The sequence below is a fragment of the Argopecten irradians genome, chromosome 2, assembly GCF_041381155.1.
Source record: "Argopecten irradians isolate NY chromosome 2, Ai_NY, whole genome shotgun sequence".
Lineage (NCBI taxonomy): Eukaryota > Metazoa > Mollusca > Bivalvia > Pectinida > Pectinidae > Argopecten > Argopecten irradians.
The window spans coordinates 59,518,061-59,539,446 of NC_091135.1; the positions used below are offsets into that span (position 1 = coordinate 59,518,061).

Sequence of the window (21,386 nt, forward strand, 5' to 3'; positions counted from 1 at the left end):
TTTTTGATCATACTGGCATACAAGTTTGTGAAGCTAGTGTCTTTGATGGTGGTTGGCTTCCGGGAATTCTGGATGATTTCCTTATTTGTACATTGTTAAAGTCTTTGTTTGGTTTAACCAGCTGTCTATAAAACAGAAATGGGAACTTATTTGAGATATTTACAACCTCTCTACTTTCATTAATACTACACAGTGATTGGTCATCCTCTGTCTGTGATGTGATATTTCATAGTTTTAATGAATTAAAAGAAATAGAAGTAACTGAAAACAAACTCCAATTGATATAGTCCACAATAAGTTGGCAAACATTATTCAGCTTATCCATGGCACGCACAACAGACTCATAGTAACTGAAGGAAAATACTAATTTGTCTGCTTCTGTTTTTGTTAGAGAAAAAAACCCACTTTTTTTCCAAGTATTACTGTGTGTCCATGAGCAAATTGTTTGATTTTAATTTCAATATTGAAAATTGTTTCTTAAGTATATGATGAAACTGGACACCAAATCCATTTTAATTTTCTATTTCTGGTTCATGTGTGTAAAAAAAATTATCTATTGGCTTACCAGGTAATGTATTGAAGTTTGTTTCTGTACTTGTACAGCATAATCACCTAAGTGCATTTCAATAAGTAATTTGATTGTTGCTGATAATTGTACTCGCTTGAGTCTGTCCCCTCATTTGTTTTCTTTGTTTTGTTGATCCTTTGCTACTTATCAGCATTTGTTTGTTTCCAGTAACAAACTTTCATCCTCATGTGCAATAAAACAAATGATAACCAAACCTGAAGTTTCTTTTGCTTGTACATATTTAGTAATGGTATTTGTAAGGTAAACAGTTGAAACAACTATTATTCAAATCCCTTTCGCCCGTGGTCCGTCTGTCCGTTAACAATTCTTGTTACTGCTATTTCTCAGAAAGTGCTGAAGGGATCTTTCTTTATACTTTTTAATGTAGGCTCTCCTAGGACTGATCGGTCAACAAGATGGCCGCCAGGCAGCCATTTTGGATTTTGATAATTGATGGTTGTTACTGCTATTTCTCGGAAAGTACTATAGGGCTCATTCTCAAATATCATACGTATAGGCTCCACATAGGCCCTAGATTTGCATAATGCATTTTGGGACGGATCAGTGAACAAGATGGGTGCCAGGCCACCATCTTGGATTTTGATAGTTAAAGTTTGAAAAGCAGAGAAAAGATCCCTCTTTCAATTGTCAGACATCGATTATTCTTTGGTGGGCGCCAAGATCCCTCTCGGATATCATATATTCTTCAAATGAACAAAGACATTTGGTATTAGTACCAATTCTTTTTCCATTTCTTATATACCATATGATGATGAGCTTTGGAGAATACCTGTTGCACTACTGTTAGGTTATTCTGACTTTTGACCTAATAAAAGTTTAAATATTGGTCCCATAGTGCACAGTATCCGGTACATACAAAACTTGCACCAAGTGTGTTGTACAATCCACTAACTAGAATGCTCAATGTCATCTATAGCTAGAAGCCCTTTATCCCAGCATACAACAGGTGGCAATATCACATCTGGGTTTGTTGATTGTTTAAATTGAAAATATGATGACGATGTCTGGCTGGATGGAGGGCAGATCTCGCATCACACCATGAGCTCACTCTTTATAAAAACACACCCACAGATAATCATGGATGTTATACCATAAGGTTGCTAGGATCGGTGAGCTAAAAATAACACACATAATCATTTTATCATTGGATTTTAATCACTTCCTTTGATATGACAAATGACAAATACCTTTCACAAACTTCCATTATGATACAACTAGGAATCATTTAAACAAGGAATCAACATTCTAAAATAATGCTCATTACCCCAGATGTCGAACATCTTGATGTAAATTAAAAATCTCAAAACAAATCGGTCCCCTTCAGACATGGACATCTGTAATTACATGATCAGGTGCAGCTAATGCTATGTATGATTTCCATCAAACACTCAAATCACCCTACAATTGGAGATACATGTACTTCAATCTGAATTAACAGAATCACAGTATGAGCATATTGCACTTAAGCATAAAAACATATATAATATATCTTCATCATTATTTATCAAATCAACACTGGTGCGAAATAAATCTTAACATCACACCAGGAATTAATGGTGATCTATGTCTGATGTATGCTAGTTAGACTCCAGATAAGATTCTGTGAATTAGTACCTTATCAGTAAGTTTGTAACAGAACATGAAATAAAAACAATAATTATTCATTGAACTATTCTTTGTTAAAATAAGCATTATAATTGTAAATGATGAACACCCCCAACAAAGTGTACTTTGGTGTAAATGTGAACCAATGTCAATATGATAAACTATACAGCCATACTTTCTATAATTGTGTTTCAAAAGTGTAATCCTATGAGATATTCTATCAAAGATCTTCATCACATGCATTATTACTGGTACATACAGGAAAACGATAGTCAAACCTGCTATTAAAGGACACCTCTATATAAAGGACAGACTTGTTAACCCCGTTGACCTCGGTGAAAAAGACATTTATGTTGTGTTTGATGTCCTTTACAGACAGGTTTGACTGTATAATGTACCTCATAATTCAAGTGACATTAACCACCAGGTAAATACACCATACCTATCTGATGTAGGTTACACAATAAAAGCACTCATGTGGATGTCTTCATAAAACTAAAAATGTCTGTAAAACATAAATACCCAAACCTCCATATTTAAATGAGATGAGACGAGATGATAACCCTAAACATAAAAGATCATGAAAAACTTTGTGTGTCATATGAATGCACACAAGACATCCGTGTGCAGTAGTTATTAGAGCATGTGTATTCATGCACCAACGATGTACACACACCAATATAACAAACAACATTGAATTATCATCAATCAAACTTAACAATTACATGTATATAACAATACAATAATCACAGATGCTGGCTTCGTGTGTTAAAACATTACAGGTAAGAAACTGACTAAACTTTCTTCATGACACTAGAAAGAGTGGGAAATAAACATTCATCATGACAAACGTACAGAAAACGGTTCAGAATGGCTAGTCCTCGTGAACATGATCATGGATTAAAGTTACTTTGCACACACTTAGGCACTCATGATAAATGCATAACTTGATTCCCATTATAGCCTTTTATAGATAAAAACCTAAAGTGAAACAACTTTTAGTAGTAAAATGTAAGAGTAAAACAAGATTAATAATTTGTAGTCCCACAAGTTATTAACTTACCTTTATACCACACTTATCAATTCCTAAACAAATCTAAATGGATACAATGTAAATTATAAGATAATTTTAATAATAGTGATCGTTTCCCACCTTTTCTCCTTGATGAGAGCACTCTGATTTCTGATTAGGTATTAGTAATATAGTACTGAATACTGACTGATATGAATTGCAAGTAATGCCCACTTGATTGGTGTACAAGTGGACTGAGTAAATGTTCCTGTAAACGTAGAACTACAAGCACCATTTGTGTCCACCAGGATCTATTAGCTGTACTTAGACAGGTCCGATACCTGGTTTTGTTGAAATACTAGCTCTACTGAACTTAATATCTTGTACTCGTTAATCAAATTTGAATTATTGTATTGTACATTATCTTGGTGTCATTGTAAGAATAACCTTTGTTATAACTGTGTGTTTCAATATATCCCTAATAACTTCAATAATGTTTATATCATTGGTCTTTGGCACCACTAGAATCTTGACCATCGGTCAACACATTATGGTTATAACTTGCTGGGCACCGCATGCTCATTAACCATGGAAGGGAAACCCTCGTCAAAGGCTGCATTCAACACATCCTCCAAACGATTTGCCAGAACTATCGTCAGGTCATTCTGAAATCAGTAACATGAATGTGTTTCACAAAACCATATATCAACTTCAGACATAGACCAACTGAGAATTATGCGTGTATATAAACCCCTACCGCTGACTTTTATCGATGTATTGAATGAGTGTACTGTAGCCGTGTTATTTATAGGCTCGAGTAGTCACCAAATCCACAGGTAAATTGGTACTGGATGCTACGCTCCGGCCTCTCATCCAGCTAAACGAAACTGAATGGCTAGTTAGCTTAACTGATCTATATATCAAAACAAAACAAATATTCTTCAAATTGCATCAACATCCACTTGACTAGTATGTCTTTACTTTAGATATTTTAACAAATATTCATATTTCTAGTAAAATTGCATATGAAACTCCTTATAAATCTAATAATGCTCATTACGTAGGGAACCGCCATGTGTCCCAGCTGCAGGTCGTGTGCAAAAAGTCAAAACACACATGGGACTTATTTAGGATTTTCAATAAGTGGTTTGTAATATTATTACAGAAAAACTAACAAGCTACAAGGTTAGTGGCATTTTTAACCGTACTGTTATATATAATTAGCCATCAGCTTGGATCTGGTTACCTACAAAATGTAGTGAGTTCACTCACAATGTGATTATTGCAAGCCAACGTATCTGCTATCCAAATTGCTCTTTAAAGTTTGTTAATGATCTCAAACACACTAATAACTTATTGTGGCAATTTGAAGTAACTAGATTATAATATTTTCAAATAGTTCTGATAACTATTCATGTGTAATATCTCCAGACATTGACATGTGTATGGAGTACGGCGGACTTTACATGTTTTTTACATGTTCTGCAAGATATTTCATTGTTTCAGAACTTTACGGTGGCCAATAAAAGAAAACAAACACAATGCAATTATATTATGTTATTTCTTCTAAATACAACACTTCTTTGTGCAAGTTATCAAGCATTTATTGTGAATGTTTTTGCAATGAAACTACCACCTTTCTAACATTGAATTTGTGATTCCCCGGAAATTGTTTTCCCCCCAATTTTTAAATGCGCAATATATACCGATAGTAGATTTTTTCAGCCCTAAGAAAAAATGCATGTGTAAAGTACACTGGTGTGTAAGTTACACAAGTTTTTACAGTATTTGTAACAATAACGAATGTGTTTGGTAGAGCTAATATAGCCAGAGTGCCCGCGATTTACCTGTGGAATCGGCGACAGTACTCGAGTTTATAAATAACTAGCTACACTCATTCAATTCATCGATACAAGTCAGCGGTAGAGCGGTAGGGGTTTATATACACGCGTCGTTCTCAGTTGGGGTAGCATGGCTGTAATACCATCCTATTAGTGTCGAGTAATTCAATGTGGCAGTAGCAAGATCCCAAAATGACGTAGGTAAAGTACAATTTATCGTCCATTAGTCCCACCTTCTGGTGATTGTGACGTCATCTTTTTTTTTTTTTTTTTTTTTATAATTTTTATTTTTTTCCAATTTCATTGATACATAAGATCTCATTCACACATCATCGTCCTCATCCTCATCAGTTAATCGTGACGTCATCTTTTGGCGTGAATTATGTGATGATATAATCACCTGAACGTGGGACTAATTGATGGTAAATGGTACTTTACCCACATTGTTTTGGGATCTCGGACCCCCATATTGTTATGTTACACTTACCTTGACATTGTTAGGGATTTCTTGCAGGTCCTTTTCGTTACGTTTGGGAAGGATAATTCTTCGTAATCCTGCTCTATGAGCTGCAAGAACCTTTTCCTTGATGCCTCCAACCTGAAACAAATAAGATCAAATGGATTCAACCCTATGAAAAAAACATTCTCGGATATTCCAAAAAGTGGAATAATCTGAAACTGGATGAAACAATTAAAAAAAGTCTCTAAAAATGGTGATATAACAGTCAGAATTAATATAAGTATTCCATGTAAAGACACTGGTATAAAGTGCTCAAATTACATTGGTAAACCGTAAATCTTTAAAATTTTGAAAAATCTCAATCTTCATACTGTATTTGCCATACCACAGCTTGTAACTCCCAGGAATTTTATACCAATTGGACAGAAAGCTCATTGCTTATAGGTACCAAATACAAGTTATTTTTATGTTGCTTCCCATGATATTCAATTACATTAAAATATTGAAAATTGAGTTTTATCATGCATAACAGATACCAAATAAGACTTACTGGCAGCACCAGGCCCCTCAGAGTTATCTCCCCTGTCATTGCAGTGTCTGACCTTACACAGCGTTTACTTAGTAAGGAAACCAACACTGTTACCACGGTAACACCAGCAGATGGTCCATCCTTTCCTACGGCTCCAGCAGGGAAGTGAACGTGTATATCCCTTTTATTGGCAGCATTCACACTCCCACTCAAACCAAGCTGTAAGGAGAACAGGACTTTAATCCTTACTTAAATGAGTGTCAAAGTTAACTCCGGGCTAGATGAATAAGTATTATACAACCACATCAGGTTCACCAGAAAACTACTGACCTACTGAAAATGACTGGTAGGTTGTACTCTTACATTATTAATCTCCACTAAGAATATAAGGAACAAATGAAGCTGAGCACCATACTTTTCATGATACTTACCTTGACAGCATTGCTCCTGACCCAATTAAGGGCAAGGTTGGCAGACTCCTTCATCACATCTCCCAGCTGGCCTGTTAGAGTGAGTTTACCTTCCCCATCCATACTGGTGGCCTCTACAAACAGAATCTCCCCACCCATAGGGGTCCAGGCTAGACCAACAGCAACCCCAGGCTGGCTCAATCTCTGGGAAACCTCACTTTCAAACTGCGGTGGCTGTCAAACAAAGGATATAAGAAGGCGTATGGTTTACAAATACTTACTGTACTTACTGTAAATTGTAACTTGTCTAAACTGAATAGCACCAGGACCAGTATATTTGGTCGGTATAGTATGGTTCCCTGATGTCACCAGAACCAGTATATTTGGTCGGTATAGTAAGGTTCCCTGATGTCACCAGGACCAGTATATTTGGTCGGTATAGTAAGGTTCCCTGATGTCACCAGGACCAGTATATTTGGTCGGTATAGTAAGGTTCCCTGATGTCACCAGGACCAGTATATTTGGTCGGTATAGTAAGGTTCCCTGATGTCACCAGGACCAGTATATTTGGTCAGTATAGTAAGGTTCCCTGATGTCACCAGGACCAGTATATTTGGTCGGTATAGTAAGGTTCCCTGATGTGACCAGGAACAGTATATTTGGTCGGTATAGTAAAGTTCTTTGATGTCACCAGGACCAGTATATTTGGTCGGTATAGTAAGGTTCTTTGATGTCACCAGGACCAGTATATTTAGTCGGTATAGCCAATTTTATGGATTTTCAAACTTTTAAAATGATACCAGAATACATAGGGGACTGGATTAGACAACTGCTAGTTTTGTTTTACTGTAATTTAAAAATATTGCTAATAACAACGTAATGAGACACGTATAATGAGATCTAGATAAAACAGTTTACCCCCAGTATGTCCTCCAGTGCGACCTCGTCGATCACGATCGGCATCTCCGGGGGATGTGCCAGAGTGGAGGCTTCCTGTGACATGGACTCCGACACTGTCTCGTTATCAATCTGCTTCTTGTCCAGCTCAGATGCAGGCTTCTCTTCCTTGGATTTCGGTGATGTCTCTGCTACTCTGACAGCCACAGCGCGACACACTCCACCTATCTTACGCTCAAGGTTCCTTACTCCAGCCTCTCGGGTGTATTTAGAGGCTGCAACAAATACAAGTAATGATCTCTGAACCAGGTAAATGAAATCTTACTTTTCTATCAGCTTCAGGCCCAGATAGAAGGGCACAGGAAGAAACAAAGAAATCCTAAATTATCAGAAAGGGTTGTATAACACAATACTGATAGAAATAAACGTTCTCAATTTTTATATTAGTTATGATATTTTTTGGCTGCATTTTTGTTATGCTAAATGATAAAGAAACACATGTACATGAAGAATAGCCAGAGTACCATACATCTTCTCATAGAACTTAACATCATGATATTGTGACGTCACAACCGCAATAACTAATGAGAAAGGTGGAAAAGCAGAACATATCTAATACTTACCAATAAGCTGAACAGTATCCATGGGTATTTGAATCTGCTCTGCAGTCAGGCCATGCTCCTTCAGTTGTTTGGGTATCAGGTGGCGGTCAGCAATGTTGATTTTCTCCTCCTGAGTGTAGCCAGGAATCTGAATCAGCTCCATCCTGTCCAGGAGGGCTGGCGGAATGGTAGCCATGTTGTTGGCTGTGGCTATAAATAGCACTTGGGACAGGTCAAAAGGCACATTCAGGTAGCTAAGTGTTTGATCAAGGAAATATTGCTTCAATTATGTACATATTAAAGATGTCCCAAGTGGTAAGATGAAAGAGCAGTAAGGGTTGAGTATACAGATTACAGGCTGTACTGAGGTCAGGGGATGATGGCAGAGGGAAGTAAAGCAATCAGAGAAAGGGGTCACAGAGGTGAAGGGGTTTGTACAAAGGAGTGGAGGCTGTACAGAGGACAGAGGCCAAACATAGATGTCAACATGAAATACAGAGGTCAGTGGAATTAAAGACAAGGGCTACATGGGTGTAAGTAGGTTTTTACCACCAGTAGTTACGTTTAACAATGATGTATGAAGTTGCTGTAGTGATACAGCAATGGACATGCTTCTACCTTTACCAAGGATACTGATCTGTAAAGGAATCATTCTGTGCAGGGTCGAGAACCTCCAGTAAGGCAGCAGCAGGGTCACCATGGAGTGACTTCCCCTTAAATATAGGTAACATTACACTAATGAAAGTTTACTATTAATCAAAAGTTTACTGGAAGGAAGCCAAGTGGCAAAATTTACGATAGTCAAGAGCACAGACTAACAACAGAATCAATTGTGTTCCTGAAAATAAACATCAGAATCAAAACAGAAGATTTTACATATAAGTGGTTAACTATTAAACAAAACACTGGGGTAAATAGAATATTATATCAGAAAATATGACAATTGAGTCAGTAATTTTTACGAAGCATACTAATTTATACTAATTTAGTGAAACAGTCTGAATAGTTGAACCATCCTACAAATATCAAAACCTTCAAACATGTATATTCCAAACTTATACAGTGGAGTGTGTTACAGTATTAACTTTCACTCTTTCACCCATACAGTAATTAAACAAAAGCTTACAAGTTTATCAACTTCATCCAGCAGAAACACAGGGTTATTAGTTCCGACCAGTTTTAGTCCCTGAATTATTCTCCCAGGCATGGAGCCAATGTAGGTACGTCTGTGCCCACGGATATCAGACTGGTCACAAATTCCTCCCAGCGAAATTCTGAAATCAGAAATTATTTTTTGGTTAGGAAAGTGTTACAATACACCTGATTGGTGACACTTAGCTAGTGAAAATGTAATTAATATACACATGCCATGAGATTGGTGACACTTAGCTAGTGAAAATGTAATTGATATACACATGCCATGAGATTGGTGACACTTAGCTAGTGAAAATGTAATTAATATACACATGCCATGAGATTGGTGACACTTAGCTAGTGAAAATGTAATTAATATACACATGCCATGAGATTGGTGACACTTAGCTAATGAAAATGTAATTAATATACACATGCCATGAGATTGGTGACACTTAGCTAGTGAAAATGTAATTAATATACACATGCCATGAGATTGGTGACACTTAGCTAGTGAAAATGTAATTAATATACACATGCCATGAGATTGGTGACACTTAGCTAGTGAAAATGTAATTACGTAATATACACATGCCATGAGATTGGTGACACTTAGCTAGTGAAAATGTAATTAATATAAACACGCCATGAGATTGGTGACACTTAGCTAGTGAAAATGTAATTAATATACACATGCCATGAATAACATTTCCCAGTGAAATTCAAAGTATCCATAATCAAGAATATGAAGAGCTACTTTAACAGCTAGACTATGCTATTTACATCTAGATGTTATACTTTCAAGCATTTTACCCAACACATCTAGATGTTATACTTTCAAGCATTTTACCCAACAATACCTATAAGTACCTAGTTACTGCATGACCTTATGGCTGAGAATAACATCAGACCATCAGAAAAAAACATTTTTGGTATATTGTATATATATATAAACAGCATGTCAACCTGCTCAATAACGAGCTTCATGAACTGACTGAAGCAGAAATACCAGACAAACTGAATACAAACATTCTCTTAAAGAGATTAGTGTCTCTGAGAGTCTGAATGGATATATTTCCTTGGAAATTTTTTACAACATGACGCTTTTTACACAAAGTATGCACCATAAAGCCACTTAAGATACACTAGAACACAAGACTTGTTGGAGCAGAAATTCTCCATTGAATTCATATGTTTACTATGGATGACATAACTGGAGGTGGGATCTTTACCTGTGGAATTCTCTGCCTAAAGTGTGAGCTATAGACTTGCCAATGCTGGTTTTCCCCACCCCTGGGGGACCCACAAAGCACAGTATTGGTCCACGCAGTGTCTGTTTAAGCTGACGCACTGCCAGATACTCCAAAACTCTCTTTTTAGGTTTCTCCATACCATAGTGGTCTTCATCCAAATCTTTCCTGAAATACCATTGTATTGATTCTCACAAAACTTTTAAAACTTTTAATAGTCAAGTCATATTGATTCTCACAAAACTTTTAAAACTTTTAATAGTCAAGTCATCTATTCACATGAAAACTTGAACTTGTGTCATTGAATTAAATTGATTTGTTGAGTGTCGTGTTATTTATGCAAACAAGCAAAAAGATGAAAGAAACACAAACTGTATTTTGCTGTTTAAGGCCATACATTTACACTAGGACTATAGCCTTATCATGTCCAAGTCTTTAAGACAAAAACTAATGCCATGATACATGAAAGGTCAGTTGTAATATGGGGGTGATCATAAGAAACCTGATCTGTTATATGTCTGTATACATACCTGGCTTGAGCAATATCTAAAGCATCCTTGCTGTGTTTGGACCAAGGTAGCTCTACCATCAAATCTAGGTAGTTCCTGAGTGAGAAATCAAAACATACAATATACAACACAACGCTGACAAGCATGTTAAAGTGGAATTTTCAACTGTATAAAAAAAAAAAATTTTTATAAGGTCAAAAGTGTACCACTATTATCAGAAAATTCATTGTTAAATAAAATTTATTCTCAACAAATGACAATGTGACAAGAAATGAAGACATACTGTAAAGACAGAGAGTTTAACTGTGTAAGAAGCAATAACTCCCGGGCATATTATAATTTATATGTAAATGACACTGTATGTAGATTTTTTAACCAAGGATGATGGATCCTTACCTGATCATAGCATGTTCGGGCATCTGCTGGGGCATTTTCTTTAACCGTTTAAACTCCTTCAAGGCCGCCTTTAGAGCATGTTCTGGCATGTTGGCAGCCCTAATGAAAACATATTAACAATTAAGAGAAGCTTTCTTTCTCAGGTAGGAGGGCTTTTGAACTAAAATAACTAGCATATCAACTATGAAAGCAACTTTACCTGAGCAAATTGTTTTGATTAATTTCTGTACAAATTTCTGAGAAAAATCATAATGGAGATTGTTAAGTGTTTTTAAATAAGCTCTAAATTTCACTCACCGTCTGTATTTCATAAGGACATTACGTATAGTGTGATCTCATTACTAAAGCAAGATGATATTTTTTATCACTAAAGCAAGATGATATTTTTTAAAATTTTGAAAATTTTAGATATGTTTATTTGTGCCGTTTGACTATTCTGTGGTTGTTAAAGGCAGCTTTGGGTGAAGCCAGAGTACCAGGAGGAAACCACCAGACTATAGCAAGTACCAGGCAACTCTTCTCACCTGGAGAATGGGTATGTAAACCATATGACTACAATAAAAGTATGAGATATATTCCTCTTACTTGATCTTCTGTTCTAGGTCTACCATCTCGTCCATATCACCGTCCTCATCCTCATCAAGCTCAGAATTTATCTTCCCAAACACACGCTTCATGTTACCAGGACGATTGCTTCCATCTTTCTTTGTGATGATTTCAAACTTGTCCTTCCTTGTTTTTTGCAAAAGTTTTAGTCCCTGTATAAATCATGCATAGACGTTTTATTGAATTTGCTTAAAAATAAATAAGTTACATTGCATTGGAAACTAAAATCTTTTTAAGCATAATTTAACACAGTTGCAATGGTAGAACATTTTGTATAACAAAAAGAAAGGAATTGTAAAAATATCATTTTACACTAAAGTCCTACCTCAATTTGTCTCATGAGCAGAGGCAGTGCTTTCTTGAACCTCTCTGTCAAGTCAATGGCATCCAAAACCTGAATCTTCTCCGAGTATGAGGCTTTCACTATGGCTGCACAAATGTCGGGAAGGTGTTGATCAGGGAGCTTTTCTAACATTTTCTGTAACAGACAATTAGAAAGATAACAATTCAGATTCAGTTGTAGAAGTGTTTGGTTCAAGCATATTTACCATGGTAATCACAATAAACAATACCAGGGACATTATAAAGTCTACAAAACCATTAGAAAGTAATGCTTACCTGTACAATGGCACAGAAAATCAATTACATGCATGTAGAAAAACAATTTCTTCTAATCTTTTTAGATATTTACAGACTGACTTTTCTGGGGATATTTTACACAACTTTCAGATGCATCTAATATTTTTCATTAATAAGAATAATCTTTTTTCTGTATTTACCTTGAGTTTAGCTACGACAGGGATAGATATATCAAGCATGTCTACAAGTTTAGCTGCCTGTTCTCGAAAATTTTCTGCCAAAATGTCCAACTCTCCCATGTTCTTCAGCGTTATATTATCATCTGAATCATATAAAGGATCATATAAAATGACCAATTAATATTATCAGTCAAACCAGAAAGGGTAGGTACCGTATGTAATTTAAATATTGGACATCTTTATTACAATGGACATTCAGGAAAATGGTTTTTTTTTATCTTTTATTTATTTTTTTTGCATTGGCTATTTTCAAAAAGGCTATGAGAATTACTTGTGTTTCAGAATACATGTCATATTATTTTAAGGTAATGTACCTTTATAATTACTGATTGAGATTGTGAACCTACCAATGACCCCAGGAAGTTTGTCAAGTTGAGTAACCGTTGCCACCGGATACGGTGTCTCCTGGAGAAGTTCCTGGAGTTTAAAGCGACATAGGCCTGTAACCAGTAGAGTATACGCTGGTTTAGGCCAGTTGGTACCCGTTACCTGGACAACCACAGCAGCTGTACCAATGTGGTGGATAGACGACAGGTCATCTCCCTTGCAACAGATAATTGAAGGATTGTAGATTATATATATTCATCCTCGATACTCCAGGGGTTCCGATCACTTACGATCTCTACACCCCTGGCCTATCTCATAGTAAAACTGGAGGCAACAGAACAAGTAATTTAGTCCTTTAATGCACATCAAAAGATGTCTTCTTTTGAGAGTTCCATTCCCACAGTGATGATGTTTCAATGGGGTGTGGTTACACATTGCCTAACTTGTTTTTTGGGAATTGTTTTACTGGTAGTCAATTAAGTGGTAGTGTTGCTGATGGCTTTCCAGCACAAAGTGGAGTTGTATTTCTATAATGGTAATTTGTGTTGTATGTTCACCAAAAATTTATTATAACTAATGAACTCTGTTCGGGTACTCGTACATCACAGCATACTGAAATAAGAATCACTGTTTATTTGTTATAACATGTATGACATTTCAGATTTTGTACCTGTTCATCAGTAGGGTCCCTTGGAATCACACCAATAATGGTACTACTCAAAGTATTTCTGCTCAGCAGACGGCCCTTCACCATATTCATGCTATAATGAAATACAAGAATAAGTATGCATTTGGCAGAAAAACAAGAGGCCGAGAGGGCTTGTATCACTCACCTGCTTTGTAATGCCAAGTAATTTTCTGAATACAGGTTCATTGTTTCTTTTCTAAAGGAATTTAAATACCTACCTCTATTTCCCCAATCAGGCCCCAACCCTCCTGCCCCGGGGAGTCAGAGCCAAAATTTATTCAAACTCTATTACGTACCCTTTCCCCAAGGATGTTTCAGGCCAAATTTGGTTACAATCCATGCAGAACTCTATGACTAATAGCGATTTATAGGATTTACCTCTATTACCTTTATAGCGCCCCGCCCCTCCTGCCCCCAGGGGGTCAGAGCCAAAATTTATACAAACTCTGTTCCCCTTCTTCCAAGGATGTTTTTTAAGTGTCTTTAACTCTAAAATAATGGCCGGAACCGGAGTCAGGGATCGAAATCCTGACTTTAATTTTTTTTTTCGTAGAAAATTGAGAAAAAAATTAGCCTAGTTTATACATGAAACTGATGGTTTGTTGAAATTATTACGTACATGTTTCTTATAAAATGTATCTTCAGTGATGAAAGGGTGAACACTTGGATAGAGATTATTTACAAAGTATATTTATGATATCATTCACTAAAGAGAAACTATAATGGAAACAGCAACTGTTTTTAAAATTCTTGTTAGTTTGTTTTAATTTTGTTAATGTTAGTGACAATATCAGCTGAACATAAAATCAATTAAATGTCAACTGGATCTAGCATAGCATACAGTTAATATATTTATATGATGACCTGGCCCGACACCAAACGGTGTCGGCTTATTCCACGTTTTGATATAGCAGTGAGCTCTGGCCCTAAACCAGACATCTATCTGTCATAATGTCTAAGTCTGGTGTCAGGGCCAGAGTATCTCGGGCTACAGAGTATATATATAACCACTCTGGGTAAGTCTCTATGTTATATAACTGTATAAGTCCCCGGCCCCAATGACAATGTATATTGTACTCCTACACGTGTATGAGATCTTATTCCACCTTGATAACATTGTGTGACGCAACGTTAAAAAGTATTTCGTTGTGTTAGCCTCTAACATTGTTGGAGTTATATTGTTGATAATATGAGGGGTTAAAATTTGGGACCAAATTATTAAGTGTACGTAACGTCATGTTACCCAAATTGGCACGCTACCCAAAATGGCACACTTTTCGATAATATTGCTTCCGTTTTAATTCACTTTGGAAATTTTCTTTTAGCTGTTGCTATAATTATTCCCTGATCATCATGAAATTCTTTAATGGTGATATTTCCACATGACCATAGCTAGGAGGGATTTTGTTCAGCTATAAACTTGAGAAAATACCTGAAATCAAGTGTTACGGTAAATATTGCCCCGTGCGATGACTCTAGTTTTCCACTTTTCGCTCAATAGTCTGCTCTAAAAAGTGTGGAAATGGTATAAACTATGTCTAGAACACAAATTTAATCAATTTAGTTGTCAGTTACTTGGTAGTTTCATAGTTCAGAGCTGTTTTATCCTCAGTAAATGTTGATTTTCTAGTATGGAAATTTTTCATCTGCGATAATGTGCGCATGCGAAATGAAACAAAGGTGCGCTCGAGTAGCACTTATACATCCAAGAGTTACTTCCCTTATGCCATTTATATGTTTATTTAACAGTAAAACACACACAAAGCTTACAAAGGCAAAATATGCCTAAATATTGTCGTAAAAATTATGTAAGAAAGGTAAGTGATAACCATAAAGATGAAATTTTACCTGCGTAATGACTACATTGATTTTGACGTCAATCATCCAAATAATACATATAGAGAAAAGTGTTCAATGGCATTAATTGTTGATTTTTGTATTGTAGTTTCAATATAAGTCAAATTATATTTGAAATATCCCGATATTTTTCTATGCTCACTGTTTTTACCTGGGTGTGCCAATCTGGGTACGCGCACCTGGTTGATAGCAGGTGCGTTCCAGACCTGTATCCAAGGATGCTATTTATGGAAACACGTGCAGAAAGAATTCCAAACATAAACCAACAGACAGATGATAGGCTCTATTTGTAAGATTGATACAAAAATTGGAATTTTATTGCAATCTGAAAAATAGATGCTTAAAAATAAGAATCAAAGTACTGAAAGTACTAAATGGCTCGGTCTCGATATTACGAGGAATATATTTCTAAGGTCAATACAACTGTAGTTTTGTACAATAAGAAATCAATTTGGCTGGTGTTCCTTCCAGTTTGGACTTTTGAGGATTCCTTGGACACCAAGGTGTAAAATAAGAGACACATACTAAAATCTTGGAAGCCCATTCTAATATTTCCTATGATGTTATATGTCAAATGATTTTATGACACCTTTAGCGTTTTCCTTGTTAATTTGATGTTAATGAAAATATCCATTCTTAATGACTATTGTCATCAAGTTCCTGGGACCACAGTATCAGTTAACAAGTATTGTTTTGCAGCAGAGAAAGACAAGGGGCATACTTTTCTATGCCAAAATGTCTTAAATATAGAATATATCTGTCCTCTAGAAGACTTATCAATATCACCATGTGATTTTTTAATAAATTGGTCAATTGGTATACTTTTAACAAGTTTTGTAATTATTCTTTTGTAAAACAGCAAGTTGATTGATATACATTGTATCCGAACTTCAATTCAAACCGGATAACTTGTTAGCTCACCATAAACCATGAAATTGTTTGTACACTTTCTTAACTTCATGATCGTTTCCCATACCTCTGATGAGTATAATAAAACTGTCATTACAAGTGAATCAAATATTTTCAGTTTAAGATGAACAGGAAGAGATACATTCCTTAATTTCTTATAAACAGCAAACGCCGATTTAATTGTTTGTTCAGCAGGTTTTTTCCCTTTCTTTAAAAACGCTACCATTAACATTATTTTCTGTACCTAGATATGTAAACAATTCTTATAAATCTAATTCTGTATTCCATAACATCAACTGGTGTTGTTGTACCGATCTACATCTTGAGAAGATCACAATTTTTATCTTTCTGATATTAAGTTCTAATTTCCATGTTATGCAATATTGTTAAAATTCATGTAACACTTGTTGTAGACCATCAGATATTTCTGATATCATAAAAGTGTTATTGGCAAATAATATGATAACAAGTTTGGGATACATTCCAATATCATATACCGTAAAAAATGGTATAATTTTGCGCAGGTAATTTTTAGGGCTGAAAATGCTTAAAAAATCTACTATCAGTATATTTTGCGCATCAACAAAATGGGGAAAACAATGTCCAGGGAGTCCCAAAACCGATGTATGAAGGTGACAATTTCAATGCAAAATATTCCCCATAAATGCTTGACAACTTGCACAAAAAGTGTTGTATTTAGAAGAAATAACATATGAAAACCGCATTGCGTTTGTTTTCTTTTATTGGCCACCGTAACCTGAAACTGAAATATCTAGCAGATGTCCAAAACATCGGCGGTCTGGTCCGCCGTACTCCGTGCACATGTCAATGTTTTGAGATATTACACATGAATAGTAATCAGGAATATTTGAAAAGAGTAGAATATATTTACTTAACTTGGCACAATAAGTAATTAGTGTGTTTGAGATCATTAGCAATCAACAGCAATCAGCTAGCGGATACGTAGTTTAGCTTGCAACAATCACAGTGTGCATAATTTGTCAAGATTTGTAAGACAAAATATTCTTTTCCACCAGGTAAGATTCTAAGTCATAAAGGTAGATTGAAAATAGGAAGGGAGATAAAATAACCAGATAAATATTTGTAGCGGGATCAGACTGGGTTGATTGTCGGCGATCAGGTAGCTCAGTCGGAAGAGCTACATTTTCTTCTCTCCTGTTACAAAATTGGCACCCAACTAAATAACCAACGGTTGTGGTGTTTGAAAGGGTCTCGTATGTATTCAAAAAAGGAGGGAGGAGTGTAGCGGGACTGGACTGCGTCGATTATCGATGACCAGGTAGAGCACGGTAGAGCACTCAGCTAGTGTTCGGAGAGTCCCGGGATCGAATCCCGGTCTTGTTGCTACATTTTCTCCTCTCCTGTTACATATGGTACCATACTGTGCATGTAGATATTCAAAGTAAATCAACAATGTTCGCTGATCTTGCAGAATTGCCTTACAGTGTTATAATGAATGCAGTAAATGTATGTCTCATTGGTGTGATTGATTTAAAGGCAGTTCATGTGGTGACCGAAAAAAAGGTAAAATCAATACTTTCAGAGTGATCAGGGAACATTGATAGTCAAGGCGGGAAAAACATAAGACGACCTGTGTTATACAAATAATGTTTAATTGATTTTCATTAAATTGTCTCGAAGGTGATGATTAGTGTGTTATGAACGATAAGCTTAATATGTTTTTGACAAAAAATATAAACAGCTAAAGTCATATTGTGTTTTAAATTTAAATAATCTTTTATTTATTCATTTCATTTCAAGCATGTACATGTCATAGAATATAAACAAATATCAGGTATATGCTTAAATCATATTACAGTTAAATTCACAATAAGGAATTTGAAGATGATGATAGTAATTATTTTCGGATTGAAAATCATTACAATATTAAGCTTCCACAGTTGAAAATTACTTCTTTTTGTTCACACAATTCTTCTCCTAGACTGTTTCCAGTTGAAATGATACATGCATGCTGACATTCTGTAAAACATAAGGAAACAATAAATGTATTAACAGAGTAATTACTGAAAAGGCCAATATCATATAATTAAACATTTTAATCATAAATAGCAATACCAGCATAGAGGAAATATTATTGAATTTTAATTTCCGCTGTTCTTCAGTCCTCCTGTTCTTACATGTAAGAGTTTTGTCCTTCATAAATTGATTGTAATATACAGTCTATAGCAGTTGTTATATAATGTGCACAAAGAAGTATAAATACACACGTATGCATGGGTACAGTGGTAAATTAATAAGTTATACAGAAAATGATGGTGCTTATCATGAAAAGCGTAAAGTCTATTTTGTTGAGTAAAAAGTTAAAAAAACTAACATTGTTCACACCCTAAGATGTAATCTCACTCAAAACTGTGATCAGGTGGGCTTTTGTGCGATTGCATTTGTAAGACTGTGCCAGGTGGTAGAGATTAGTTCCGCTCGAGTGATCACACAATGCAAGTGAGAGTCGGGAATATGTTTATGTAAGTTTTAATTGCTAATCTCTGATGCTTGTTGGTAAAATATAACTCAGGATAATTGCTAAACAATTAACAGTTTTCTCTACATTTGTTACAGATTGAAACAGCTTTTTAAGTGCCGTTTAACGGAAGAATTATGAAGAAGAAATCGGCATTTTCGTCGATCTAGTAGTCCAAAAAATATCACTTCGAGTTATATGAACATTCCATATATGATTTATGTCATTCGGCCAAAAATGTATACTTCGTATTACCTAGTTTAATGCATATGCTGTATGTATATGATCAGAACGTCAAGCTCCTGTGGTGAAAATAACTAAAATGTTTTAAAAGTATGGTTTAGTGGTAATCTCTGAACGTGCTTTAGTATATAGATATAATCTGATATTTATACTGGTGCTTATACAATTATCGATAATAATGGATGTGGTAAATATCCATACCTTATTAACTGCCGTTAGTTTTAAGATTACGCCACCTTGGACATTTACAAAATGTTCACCGTCTGTCACGTGCTATTTTATCAGTAGTCCAAGTTTGTCCAAAATTTTGTTAGAGTTGTCTTTCTTCCATTGTGGATTTACACGTACATGTGGCATAACGCAACCGTGATAAAATCTCCATATCATCCTGAAATATATTTGCTCCCGAACTAATATGATTCAAAGTGCAAAAATCATTATTGTAACAATTTTAATGTTTGAGGTGAAATATAGATTTCATTTTTTCCGTTGCGGGATAATTGTCACTAGTAGGGACTAAACGCGTGGGGCGAAGCGAAGCATTTTCGGGACGAAACGCCTTCATGTATTGAAAACAACATTTTCGGGACGAAAAGTCTAGATACATTGTACACAATTCAAGTGAAAATTTTCCAACCTAAGATCATTTGGATGATGTATATGGTAAGGATATGAAAGTAGTAATCTACTATTCCCATTTCAACATTACAGATACGTTTATTTCAGTAACTTTCATATTCAAAATTTGCTATTTAAAATTCCCGGTAAAATCAAAGTTGTTGAATACACTGCCGCTAGGAGCGCTAGTATCTGCGAGCAAGTTCTTAGCCAATCATATTGAGGAACTTGACTGAAAGAGAATTTTGCAACCACGATCACAATGGCGAGGTGACCCTCGCCAAAAATGTGTGCCAATCTGGGTTACATGACGTTACAAATATACATTTGCAGGGTTTTGGAGAAATTTCATAACATCTAATCAAGCGATAATAATATACAACAGAAATGGTTGTTCGTGAAAAAAATGTTAACTTAAAGGTAGCCAACTTGTAAACAGTAAAGTTATGTTAGTCTAGGCCTACCTGTTATATAAAACGTGATACAGACAGTATAACACTGATAAGTCAAGCATTGGCCGACATAGATAAATACTTAATAATTATGGTCAAAAATGAATCCCATCTGTAAATTTATACAAAATGGACAGAACAAATACTTACTTGCGCATACTCCTGACAGGAATACGCATAGAAGACCCAGGCAGAAGGACATTGTCAGCTACTAAAAGCAAAGGAAGACGACGGGGGATTGTTATGGTCGACGCCATTTTGTTTAAATGACCCATCAAGTTGAAAGGTCAGAGGTCAGGGTCAAAGTACATCTAAACAGAGCCACGTGGTCTACAGAATCAGCTGGTATCTGGATAAAATTACTACTAATCAATTAGGGTTTTAAAAGGAAAGAAATACAGAGACAAATAAGTAACACAAATTATCAATATATGTCTCTGCGACTTACATGTATTAAATAAATCCAATCTATACTACATATAGCTAGTTTACATAAACAATTACATAAACCACCTGTTGTCTATTCATGCACACAGGATATAGTTACAGTTTATAAAATTATGGACCCACCAGGGTGTCCTAGGACCCAATTTTAGGTGTTTTAGGGGGTCTAGATAAAAAATCTGTAAAAATCATAGTTAACATATTACTAGTATATACGTATTAAGTACTATGTAGAGTAAAACGCATAAAAATGGTGGGTCCATAATTATACAAACTGTAACTAATTCTCAGATCCCTGTGTTCATGCAGTGATCTTTTAAATCCAGGTGATGATACATATAATAGATATAAACAACAATTGAATTGATCAAAGTATATAATAAAAAGATATACTACAGTATTTATCATAATATTATGTAATATTCAAAATCTTCTGCTGGACTTTATAAATGATTGCACAAGTTCAATTACATGACAGTTTACTTCCAAAGCCAAGTTTTCATTTCCGTAACGTAATACATTTAAATTTACTTGTATCTTTAGATCATTTAAAACATTGAGCATATCTGTACGGGCAGCAACATAATTTTGACATTCAAAAAAGAAATGATTTGCATTTTCACAAGTGTAGCCACAATTTATACAAATAGAATTTGGTGCCAAATTTACACGTAAAAGGTCATCTTTTAG

At 35.4% G+C, this 21,386-nt stretch overlaps 1 protein-coding gene across 1 annotated transcript; it reads right to left on the bottom strand.

Moving 5' to 3' along the window:
- Nucleotides 1-1,722: 1,722 nt before the first annotated feature.
- LOC138316091 (lon protease homolog 2, peroxisomal-like) lies at nucleotides 1,723-20,550 on the bottom strand. Its single transcript, XM_069257586.1, has 17 exons — nucleotides 20,403-20,550; nucleotides 13,656-13,746; nucleotides 13,006-13,201; nucleotides 12,620-12,741; nucleotides 12,166-12,318; nucleotides 11,820-11,992; nucleotides 11,235-11,333; nucleotides 10,860-10,934; nucleotides 10,312-10,497; nucleotides 9,072-9,219; nucleotides 8,579-8,658; nucleotides 7,967-8,199; nucleotides 7,365-7,618; nucleotides 6,468-6,680; nucleotides 6,058-6,255; nucleotides 5,535-5,645; nucleotides 1,723-3,871 (listed from the first exon to the last, which is right to left on the bottom strand). Exons 1-17 carry the CDS (start codon nucleotides 20,525-20,527, stop codon nucleotides 3,761-3,763), a joined length of 2,568 nt encoding a protein of 855 aa, XP_069113687.1. The 5' UTR covers nucleotides 20,528-20,550; the 3' UTR covers nucleotides 1,723-3,760.
- Between the last annotated feature and the right edge of the window lie 836 nt (nucleotides 20,551-21,386).